An 11,428-nucleotide genomic window follows, 5' to 3' on the forward strand; every position below is an offset into this window, starting at 1 on the left:
TACAACATAACCCTTTTTAATCTGAAGCGTAGACTTCATCCTCACGTTAGAAAACCCCCTCTTTTTTATCCCTAAGTTGTTTATCAAACCTTTATATTAAAGATATAAATAAGTCCCACACAAAGTCCATGTGAATCCCTCTCTGAGAGGCCTTTTCAATGTTCATCACTGTTCACATGGCCCCGCTCCTGGCGCCGGGTACCAGTGTGTGCCGGCCCCTGGCGTGACCCGTCGGCTCGTTGTCCCAATGGGCTACACGTTTGCACAGGAAAAGCAAGTCACTACCACCAGCGACAGTATTTCAGCTGCTCTCTGGACCCTCCTCTTTGCTGGCCCAGGTGGCACAAGGGACCCATCTCCCTGGCAGGTCTTAGCCGGCACAATCCAACGCTGCAACCGGCTGGCTCTAGGCCAGCATCCCTTCTTCTGAGTCTCTGCCTCCTCCTCCGAGCAGATGCAGGCTGTCGTCTTCAGATGCTTCTTCCTCCTCCTCACTTCCCAGCGGCCCTAGGGAGCGTTTCGTGCCCCGCTGCTTGGAAACTGCTAGTGCGTACTGCATGTTATAGCGGTTCCAGCTGCAGCTGTCAATCACACACAGGGACAGGTCAGCTGCAGCTGTCAATCACACACAGGGACGGGTCAGCTGCAGCTGTCAATCACACACAGGGACAGGTCAGCTGCAGCTGTCAATCACACACAGGGACGGGTCAGTGCCAGCAACACCCAGGCCCTGGCCTGGCCTGCACCCAACCACCTCCTCTGCGACCCCTGAGAAAAGCAGCAGGGGCTGGACATGCCAGTCCCTCCACCCCAGCAGCCGTTTGCTTCCTCCTTTCCCTGCCCCAACAATCTGGTTCTGACCCATCCAGCCCTAGGGCAGCAAAGGCCTTCAAGGACCCAAGGACCCAACTGTAACATCCCATCCCTTTGGGCCCATCCTGGCAGCTCAGCCCTTCCACTGGGCCCAATCTAGACAGCTTCACCAGCAAGTTCCACCAAGCACTTAGGAAGAGACCGCTGCAGAGCTATGCGTGTTCTGGAGGGAGAGGGGAGGAAGGCACGCTCTCAATCAGTTAATTTCCTGAGTTAACAGAATAAAGGAGAAAAGTGACGCCACCATCACTTTACATAGAAAAGCACCTTGTAAAGGAGAACTGAAAGGTAAATGGATGAGAAAGGAAGGCAGGCAGCGCCCCGCCGCATCTGCAGGTCACAGGATCCTCTATGCAGGACTCTTGCCGACAGCCAGTGGCAGCCCTACAGTTTGGCAGTGAATACCTAGACACGAGGTCCAAGGAACAATGTGCTCACATGAACTCTAAAACTTCCCATAAGAGGGAATAAACCTAAAGGAGCTTGGCCGGGTGTGGTGGCTCACACCTATAATTCCAGCACTTTGTTTGAGAAGCAGAGGCAGGCAAATCACCTGAGGTCAGGAGTTTAAGACCAGCCTGGTCAACATGGTGAAACCCCGTCTCTACTAAAAATACAAAAATTAGGTGGGCATGGTGGTGCGCGCCTGTAATCATAGCTACTTGGGAGGCTGAGGCAGAATTGCTTGAACCTGGGAGGTGGAGGCTGCAATATGCCGAGATCATGCTACTGCACTCCAGCCTGGGCAACGGAGAGAGACTTTGTCTCAAAAAAAAAAAAAAAGAAAGAAAAAAAAAAGAATGAATTTTAGGCCGGGCGCGGTGGCTCACACCTGAAATCCTAGCACTTTGGGAGGCCGAGGTGGGCGGATCACAAGGTCAGGAGATCGAGACCACGGTGAAACCCCGTCTCTACTAAAAATACAAAAAAAATTAGCCGGGCGTGGTAGTGGGTGCCTGTAGTCCCAGCTACTCGGGAGGCTGAGGCAGGAGAATGGCGTGAACCCGGGAGGCGGAGCTTGCAGTGAGCCGAGATTGCGCCACTGCACTCCAGCCTGGGTGACAGAGTGAGACTCCGTCTCAAAAAAAAAAAAAAAAAAAAAAAAAGAATGAACTTTAAAAATAAAGGAGCTAGACAGCCCTCCTCCTCCTCCTCTAGAGAGCTCTGTGCAAAGTCCAGGACATCTCAGCCGAGGGAAGGCCTGGCACCAAAATCATGGATCAGGGCGCATCCCAGCCTTCTGTAGGGCACCCAGAACACGAGGGGAGGAAAGGCTCGACCTAGACTCTGGGACACATTCCAAAGACTGAGAGACACGTCAAGCACAGATGGGAGGACATGAACCCACAAGGCCCAAACTCAGGCCTCAACCCCTGAACCCTGGACAGAGCAACTCGCAGACACGGCAGAGAACAGACCTTTCAGAAATACAGCTGGGAAACCTGGCAACGGACTGGCAACAGAGGGAGCTATCCCTCACATGGCTACTCTGAGGCCTGCCTAGTTCAGGCTCTGCTGGACCTTTAGGGAGGGTGAATTGCTAGGGACAAAAAAGGCACAAACCACAAGGAAATGACAGGAGAAGAGGCGGGCACCCCTGCAGAGTGAGCACGGTGGAGGGCCGGGCCCTGTCCTAGGCCCGTGGATGAATCCTTGCAGCAGCAGCACCCTTTTCCAGGGGAGCCATGGCTCAGGGCAGCCACACCTCCAGGACTCCAGGCCGCCCAGCCTCACAGTCCTGTGACCAACCCCGCTGCTTGTGCAGGTGACCTGCAAATCCAGGAAAGGCTGCCCGGTCCTACGAATGTGGCAATCCCTCCAAGAGCCTGGAGGATTCCGGCCGCACCTGGAGCACACCACCTGTCTGCCTGTCTGCCTGCCACAGTGCTCGCTGCTTTCCATTCAGTGCCAGGCCATTTCCCAAGCAGGGTGGCCGGGCAGGTGCAGTTCACCCGCCAGTGAGAAGACAAGCCTCCAGCACTGGTTCCTTTTGTCCTCAAATCAGATGACATAAGGAGCACTCCACCAGCGTGAACCAGCAGGGGACCATGCACCCCTGCCCAACCCCAGGCCCTGCACCCGCACGTACAGTTTCGACAGGTCGTCCAGGTGCCGCTGGATGCTCTTCTGGAGGAACTGAATGACAGGCAGCAGCGTCCCGGCTCTGAAAGGGAGACTCCCTAAGCGTGCGGAATTCACCCATGCTGTGGGTACAGTGGGCTCACTTCATGCTGCATTTGCATGTCAAGGTTCCCTTTTATCCAGCAGGACAAGCTGGTCCAGTGGCCTGAGCCACAGAGGAACTGCAGGGGAGACCCTCTACCTGGACTTCAGCTTCTGTCCATGCAACATGAGCAGTTTGTGGGTCCAGACGAGGTAGAATTCCAGGTGGCGAGACACTTCAAAGGAGGAAGCTAAAAACTCCAGCACTTTCTCCACATACAGTTCAGGAAGGGAGGAGGTGACCACTTCAACTGCAAAGCGAGAAAAAAACATGCTTATTCTGCCAACAACTCAAACCAGGGGAAAAGAGGACGACCCCTGGCGCCCAACACCAAAGCCCCGACTCACTCTCGCCGCTGGGCACCGCCTCCAGAGCCTCCTGCACCAGTTTGCTCTCGTTGAGCCGGAGGGCCATGAGGATGGCCCTGGTAAAGTCCTGCTGGCGCAGTGCCTCGCGCACCCTCCCAGGGGTGACGCTGGTGTCCAGCTCAAATGGGTCAAAAAGCACACGGGTGTCCAGGGAGTAGATGAGGAGTCCCTCCGTGGTGGTGGCTGCCCAGCAGCGCCCTGGGAAATTACACAGTGCTTTCTTAAAAATTTAAGTTCATTCCTCCCAACTTTTTTTTTTAAAAGAAAGAGTATTAAGTACATTCTCCTGGGACAAAGTGCAAAAGTCAACAGGAACCGGGACGTCTGCCTTTAGCCCCCACCCCCCAATCCATTTAGTCCTTCCCATTTAGTCCTGGGAAGGACTAAATGGATCATTCCAGAAGTTACTCTCCCAGGGACTTGATGCACATATAACAAATATGTACACGCACGCGCCCTCCTCTCCTGACACCAGGAGCCAGCTAAGTCTTCTCTCAAGCTCAGGCGTCTTCCGCTCCGCAGGCCCTGTGGTCTCTGCTGCACCTACTCAGCGCTGCATGGTGCACTCGAGATAGCCAGACAGGATCCGCCAACGAAGAAAACGCCCAGTAAAATGTCCAAGTAAAACATCAATGACCAAAGCTGGTGGCCAGCCAGATTTGGCCCTTGGGCCCCAGGGCACAGACCCCTGGCTCACGTGGGCCTCTCTACCCCTGGCTCTGACACTCAGTCTAGGCTGGAGCACGCTTGCCAATAACCTTGCTCCTGGCTCCTCTGTGTGGAGACCACGTGTACCGCCAGGCTCCACAGGCCTGTGGCACAGACCCTCCTCCCCACCGTGAGAGGATGGGGGCAGTGTGGAAGAGACGGGCTTTCCATGACGGCAGAGCCACCTCAGCCAGACAGCACGTCCAGGGCACTCGGGGAGCTGCTAGAGCAAGGGCATGCCAGGCCTGCCATGTTTCAAAGCTCAAGGCATCTGAGGTTGGAGCCATCATAGCTGTCTATCTTCAGGGGCAGCAGCCATCTTGTGGCCTGCAGGGTTTGCAGGGCCATGTTCTTACCCAGGGGCATAGGACACACACCAGAGCCTGCAGGCAGCACCATGGTGGCCAGCCTCGCCCCGGCACAGATGCCCCAGTGCCCACCGGCACCCACAGCCCATGGCTCGGTGCTCACCAGTGGGAGAGAAGCGGAGTGAGGTCACCCTGATCTCAGGTTTGAAGTGCCGAGAACTCATGTCACCTGGGGAAAAAGAACCAAAAGCAGTCACTGAGCAGCACATCCAGGTTGCTCTCCCCACGACACAGGTCATCCTGCGGCCCCCGGCTGGCTGGGGGTGCCGTGGGAACCCCATCAAGAGGAGCAGCCTCTGCTCACTGGGCCCTGCACAAAGCAGAGCCATAAGCAGCCCCTCCCTGGCTGCAGCTGCGGCAGGTGGGCCTGTGCTGGGGCCGCAGAGGCTGTTCCAGGTGAGCTGCCAAACAGATGGCCCAGCCCCTGCTCCCGAAAAAGCTGGCCCAGCCAGCAGACCGCGTGTCCCACCCAGAAAAGGGCCCGGCCCAGCCCAGGAGTGGGTCTGCTGCACTCAACATGGTACCCCGGGCCTGCATATGGAAGCACTCAGGGTTTGTGGCTGGTGAGTGTCCCATCAGGATGGTCCACCTGGGACTCAGGCAGTCCGAGGTCTCCTAGAGCACCTGGCTCTCTGTGTGGCACACACGGCCTCACGCTAGAACGCTCCGTGTGCTGTGCAGCAGACGGGGCACCCAGTCCCAAGAGCAAATGCATGGGTCCTGCAAGGGCAGGGAGGCCACGTGCAGCAACACGTGGGCAGCCTCTCCTGCCACAGGGGCTGACGGCACCAACACCAACCCACTGGGCCTTCGACACTCTCAATGTCCAGCAAACGTCACCATGCGGTGACCGTTATTTCTCACACACTGCAGCCCCAACCAGGGGCACAAGTGCGCAGTCACCCAGGAATGTGTGCCGGGCAGATGCGGGAGGAACCTCTGCTTACCTTTCCTGACGCCTGGCAGTGGTATCGCGACTCCATCCTCCTGTCCAGCATCCTGATCAATTAGTGCCAGGTTGCCAAACTCTGTCATTTTTCTTCGGTTCAAAAATTCCTAGAACAGAAAAGCAGTGGATGCCTTGCTTCTGATGGCCTGGCCGCCTGGCCCTCCTCTCCCACCCTTGCTCTTTGACCCCAACACCAGACCGGCCTCAGCCCCGTCTAGCAGGAGGACGGGGAGAGAGCCCTGCAGCGTCCCAGGGACCTTCCTGCAGAGCTAGCTGCAGACAGGGTGGGCATGGAGGCTGCGGAGGGGGATGGACTGAGGTCTACATGCCAACATTGCTGCCACCACAAGGGCTGGGACTCACAGCGAGGGTGGCTGTCTGCTCCCTCATGAAAATGCCAAGGACACTCTCCCCCAGAAACACTTAGGGGGGCAGTGGGCTTCTGCCCCGATGGGGCGTGGGCAGGTGAACCCAGCAGCCACACCCCTGCTTAGAGGCTTCCAGGGCTCCCTCACATCCTGAGGTCCTGCGGGAGCCAGCATGCGAATGGGACCTGGGCCGAGGGCTGTGCTGAGCGGGGAGGGCAGGCACCAGCGGGGACAGTGAGGGCAGAGCCCTCTACGCAGGATCCCAGGCAGGAAGCCAGCGGGCAGGGCCTGCCAGCACCCTCTTCATTCACTCCTTCCCTGACAGGTGTCCGTGTCTCCCGAGCCAGTGTGTGCTGGGCACTGCCCCCCACAGTCCCAGCCTCACAGCAACCGGCCCCGGCAGGGTCATCCACAACAGGGGTCCCCAACCCCTGGTTCCAGCCCATGGCCTGTTAGGAAAGGGGCTGCACAGCAGGAGGTGAGTGGTTGGCAGGTGGGTGAAGCTTCCTCTGAAGTTACAGCTATTCCCCACTGCTCACGTTACCACCCGAGCTCCACCTCCGACAGATCAGCGACAGCATTAGATTCTCATTGGAGCGCAAACCCTACTGTGAACCACGCATGTGAGGGATCTAGGTTGTACCCTCCAGAAGGAGTTCTGAGATCTAATGCCTATGACCTTGATCTGAGGTGAAACAGTTTCATCCCAAAACCAATCCACCCAACCCTGTCTGTGGAAAAACTGCCTTTCACAAAACTGGTCCCAAATGCCAAAAGGGTTGGGGACCACGGCTCCACACACAGCTGAGGGAGGCACCGGGCTCTACGGCAGGGCTCTGCCGGGGCAGGTGAGGGGCCTGTGCAGAGATACAGGACAAGCGTCATGACTGTGCCCAAGGCCCCGAGGAGCCAGGAGTGCAGAAGGCAGGAGCTCAACGCATTCCACCTGCATTGGAAGCAACGTCTATCCAGCCCTGTGCTGCCAGCTCACCTCCATGGCGTCCAGAGACAGGTTGCAAGAGATCTCGAACCTCTTCATGAGAATCTGCTCGCGGACGTGGTAGATGCACACAAACTTGGACATGCCTCCCGCCAGGATGCTCTGGCCGTCTGCAGAGTAGCACAGGGTGGTGAAGGCCCTGGGTGGAGAGGAGACATGGACTTAGGGTGGCCACCACAGAAACCTCAGCACATGGCTTCTAAAAACCAACTTTAGGCCGGCATGGTGGCTCCCACCTGTTACACCTCAGTACTTTGAGAGGCTGAGTTGGGAAGACTGCTTGAGTCCAGGAGTTCGAGACAAGCCTGGGCAATATAGCGAGATCCTGTTTCTACAAAAAATAAAATTAGCTGGGCATGGTGGCACATGCCTATAGTCCCAGCTACTCAGGAGGCTGATGTGGGAGGATCACTTGAGCCCAGGAGCTGGAGGCTGCAGTGAGCCATGATCACACTCCAGAGCAAGACCCTGTCTCAAAAATCAAAAATCAAAATAAATAAAACAAAAACTAACCCTAGGAAATAGAGAAGATCCTACACCAGTGCTTCAGGAAGCAAACAGCCTCAGCAACTTGCGCCAAGGCTCGCTGCCTCAACTCACGCGAGACTTTAAAAACCCACGATGTCCAATGGCACCGTCACCTGGTTCCACTCTGAGCCAGCACCACCCTTAAATGCTTCGGTTTCCCGAGAGTCAATGTCTTTTTCACAAAAGGAACAAGTGGCTCAAGGAACGGTGTTCCCTGCTGAGGTCAGCACACAACGGTGGCCAGTCGGCCTCTGCCCTGGGCAGCCTACTCTCAATCACGTCTGCTCAGTCCTGTAGAAACCAGAAACCAGCCCTTACCGCCTCGCTCAGCAGGCGCCTAGGGGTGGGCAAGGTCCCTTAGCTACGACAGTAGAGAACAAAGAACAACAGAAAAAATGAGCAAACTGTGCGTCATCAGAACTAAGAGTGCCACCAAAACGGTAGAAACACAGTTCTCAAAGCAGAACAAGTATCTGCACATCAGACATCACAGAAACCCCGAAAATCAACAAACAAAAAACCAAACAACTCAATTCAAAAACAGGCAAGAGACCTGAACAGATATTTCTCCAAACAAGACTTACAAATGGCCAAGCCGCAGGTGAAAAATGCTGAATGTCATTAGAGAAACTACAATCAGAACTGCGACGAGATACGAATTCACATCCACCAGAACGGCTCTCGTTAAAAACAAAAATAAAGCAACAAGCACTGGCGAGGAGGTGGAGAAGCCAGAAGCCAACAGCGTCCTCATGAGAACGGCAACCGTGTAGCTCCTCCAAGCCGGAAACACCACCACCAGCACCCAGCAGTTCCACACTCAGGGCGAACCCACGAGGACTGCACACAGGCGTTCGTACCTCTTCCAAGATAGGGTTGCTACTTCTTTCTGGAGGAAGACCCTCTGCTGAACAGGCTTCCCAGCTCCTGGGACACAGGTCCAGGCCCCAAGGCTACACCCACCCCGGGCGCACCCCACAGATCCTCCCCCTTCTCCTAAGCCTGACCACCACCCAGGTGAGCCTCACAGCCCAGCCAGGACCCCAAGCAGGCAATTCGGTCAGTGCTGTGCTGGCCTGACTCCTTGAGACAAGGGGACACCACGTCTTCACCATCCATGTAGCACTCTCCAGCCAGGTGAGGTGACTGAGGACCTGCATTTTTACTCTTAGGGGGGTGCTTTCGTTTGTTTTGTTTTTGAGACAGGGTCTTGCTCTGGCACCCAGGCTGGAGTGCAATGGCATGACACCATCCTCACTACAGCCTTGACCTCCCGGGTTCAAGCAATCCTCCTGCCTCAGCTTCCCGACTAGCTAGGACCACAGACATGTGACACCACACCTGGCTAATTTTTGTATTTTTTGTAGAGATGGCGTTCTGCCATGTAGCCCAGGCTGGTCTCAAACTCCTGGGCTCTAGCAATCTACCTGCCTCCGTCTCCCCAAGTGCTGGGTCTCCGGCCTGAGCTCAGGCACCCAGCTACTCTCCCCTCTGCACATGAGAACGATGTCGTAATTCAGGATCAAGGTTTGGAAGTGGATGTAGGCTCTCAGCTGAACAAGTTTATGTTCAGCAAATCCAGACGTCCTCCTGTGCTGGAGGCTGAGCGAGCCCAGAGGTTAAGGAGGACATGGCCTCTCCCCAGAGGGCTCAGGACCACCTGCCTCCATCCACAGGGACTCAGCCGTCTCAGGAATGAAGGACAAGGCCAAAAATGGAGAAGCTGCAGGAGCCTGGTGGCTGGCTGGGGTCTCAAATCAGGAGGCCCGACGCCGACACTCACTTCCCCTTGGCCGCATGCTTGGCTGTAATCTTGTCCAGCTCCTTCCTGCCGGTCTTGAGGTCATGCCTGCCCTCAATGGAGCCCGTCTGCACCGCGTTCTCGGGGTCCCAGAAGGTGATCTGTGAGTTCAGCGTAGCCACAGCCAGCTCCGCACCATCAGGGCGAAAAGTCACAGCCAGAGCTAAACAGAGATGTAAAGTAAGGCCCAACGAAGACCCCGGTCTCCCGCAGGCAGGCCATCAACCACCCTCGGCTGGAGACCAGGCCATTCCCTGGCACCCCGAAGAGACCAGCGCCTGTTGGGTCTGGTACACAAGACTCTCCTCCCAGGAGAAGCTCCAACCCAGGTGGGTGAGGGAACAGCTCAGCACCAGTGAAGAGCACCAGGCGGTTCAGCTGGGGCTGCAGGACCCACGAAGGCTGATGGACGGGGCGCTGGGGAGGCGAGGCTGACGGGGGAGTGATGGTGGTTACTGAGTGTGGCTGGACAGACTAGAATACAGAGCCTCTGCAAAGAAGCCACATGTGACACCAAAAGCCTGGCCAGTGCCAGGCCGGGGGGTGGGGTGAGGCAGCCGGAAGCAGGGAGAGCCAGGCTCCTGGGATGGCAGACTCTGTCCACACCCGAACATGGATGGGCTGGGTCTTTGTGAGCCATGTGGTCTTTCAACGCCGCTGCTGAGGCGTTGACAGCAACAGACCATATGAACACAGGAGACCATGGGGGCCTCTAGTACAGCCTCGTCAGAAAGACAGGCAGTGGCCTGAGGCCAGTATGCAGATCCCTGGGCGGTCACATCTGGTGTCTGGGCCCACCTACGGCCCCTCATTCTTCTCCCAGTCTGCAGATCCCAGGACTGGCCCCATCCAGCGTCTGGGCCCCCCCATGGTCCCTGTGTCCTTCTCGCAGTGACACAACCCTGGCAGAGCTCCAAAGCAACTCAGAAAATCAGGAAGCAGCTGTGGCAGCAGCCCGTCACACTCGGGGAGCTGTTCTCTCCTGCCTGGCGCCCAGGGAGCGGGAGCACCACGAGGACTCGTGGAAGCCACGCTGACCCTACCCGCCAATCTGCTGTCTCCTAGGTACTGCCAACCTCAAGGGCTGCCACACCAGCAGGTCTGGGTTAAGAACCACCCCCCGCTTCCCACCAGAAGGTTCACACCAAACCCACAACCAGGAACAAGGCGGCGGGTGTGAGAGCCGCTGGTCCCCAGGCCACTGCTCCTGCTTGCTGCCTCGTGCTCACCATCAGAGGTCAGGGCCAGCGTCTCCTTGGTCCTCCAGCTGTCAAACATGTCCCACAGGCGCACCGTCTTGTCCCAGGAGGCACTGGCCAGGATGGACTTCATTGGGTTAAAACACAGACCACTGATGGGCCCTTCATGTCCGGACAAAACCTACCGTAGAGCAAGGAGGCGGAGAAGTGGAGCTGGGGGCTGAGGCGGCTCTCTGGGCAGGTCTGGGCCGGGGCATGGCCCTCGGAGTGTAACCTCAGCTCCCTGAGCTCGTCTCCCAGGAGACAGGAGGCCCCTCCCGAGCCCCAGCCCGGCCCCTCAGGGTGCTTACGTCAAGGAGCCTGCCTGTCTGCATGGACCACACGAAAATCTCAAACGAGTCCTGCGCCCCTGCAGAGACGATCTCGCCGCTCGCATCCACCGCCACGCAGGAGAACTGGGTGGGGCGTGGAGAGGTGAAGGTGCGGAAGTTTCGGTACCTGCAGAGAAGAGGCAAGGTCAGCGTCACATGCCAGGGTCCCCTGCCCCAGCAGCTGCGCTGCAGCCTCGCCCTCCACCTTCACCTCTGCGCGGGGAAGCCCGCCCCGAGCCAACCCGGAGCAACGACATCACCTGTGAAGGTCAAAGGCTCGCACGGTCCCGTCCATGGACGAGGTCACCACAACGTAGCCGGTGGCAGTAAAGGTCACACCGGTCACCCCACTGGAGTGCTCCGTGAAAGTGACGAAGCAGAAGCCGCTGAGGGTGTTCCACACCTTGACCTGCGGCAGGACAGGAGGGGCAGGGGCAGACCACAACCCTGTGTGCCACAGCTTCGGCCAGGATCCCTGTCCCTATGCCACCCCATCTAAGACGCTCGCCCCTGTACTGCCCCATCCCTGAGATCCTACCCGTGAGTAATACCCCATCCCTGAGACCCCCACACAGGACTGACACCCCATTCCTGAGACCCCCACACAGGACTGATACCCCATCCAAGGCCCCCGCACATGACTGATACCCCATCCCTGAGACCCCCACACA

The 11,428-nt window shown here is 57.4% G+C and overlaps 1 protein-coding gene across 1 annotated transcript in view; it reads right to left on the reverse strand.

The window, feature by feature from the left end:
- PWP2 (PWP2 periodic tryptophan protein homolog (yeast)) overlaps window positions 1-11,428 on the reverse strand; it is a 24,668-nt gene continuing 13,240 nt past the window's right edge. The window contains exons 11-21 of the mRNA XM_012002525.1: window positions 11,018-11,166; window positions 10,737-10,884; window positions 10,417-10,567; window positions 9,170-9,350; window positions 6,850-6,997; window positions 5,489-5,597; window positions 4,645-4,710; window positions 3,445-3,663; window positions 3,197-3,347; window positions 2,963-3,037; window positions 1-581 (exon numbers count right to left, since the gene is read on the reverse strand). Of these exons, the coding sequence (XP_011857915.1) occupies window positions 407-581; window positions 2,963-3,037; window positions 3,197-3,347; window positions 3,445-3,663; window positions 4,645-4,710; window positions 5,489-5,597; window positions 6,850-6,997; window positions 9,170-9,350; window positions 10,417-10,567; window positions 10,737-10,884; window positions 11,018-11,166 (1,572 nt within the window). The 3' untranslated portion in view covers window positions 1-406. The remainder of the gene's footprint in view (window positions 582-2,962; window positions 3,038-3,196; window positions 3,348-3,444; window positions 3,664-4,644; window positions 4,711-5,488; window positions 5,598-6,849; window positions 6,998-9,169; window positions 9,351-10,416; window positions 10,568-10,736; window positions 10,885-11,017; window positions 11,167-11,428) is intronic.

The sequence above is a fragment of the Mandrillus leucophaeus genome, unplaced genomic scaffold (assembly GCF_000951045.1).
Source record: "Mandrillus leucophaeus isolate KB7577 unplaced genomic scaffold, Mleu.le_1.0 Scaffold69, whole genome shotgun sequence".
Taxonomy (NCBI): domain Eukaryota; kingdom Metazoa; phylum Chordata; class Mammalia; order Primates; family Cercopithecidae; genus Mandrillus; species Mandrillus leucophaeus.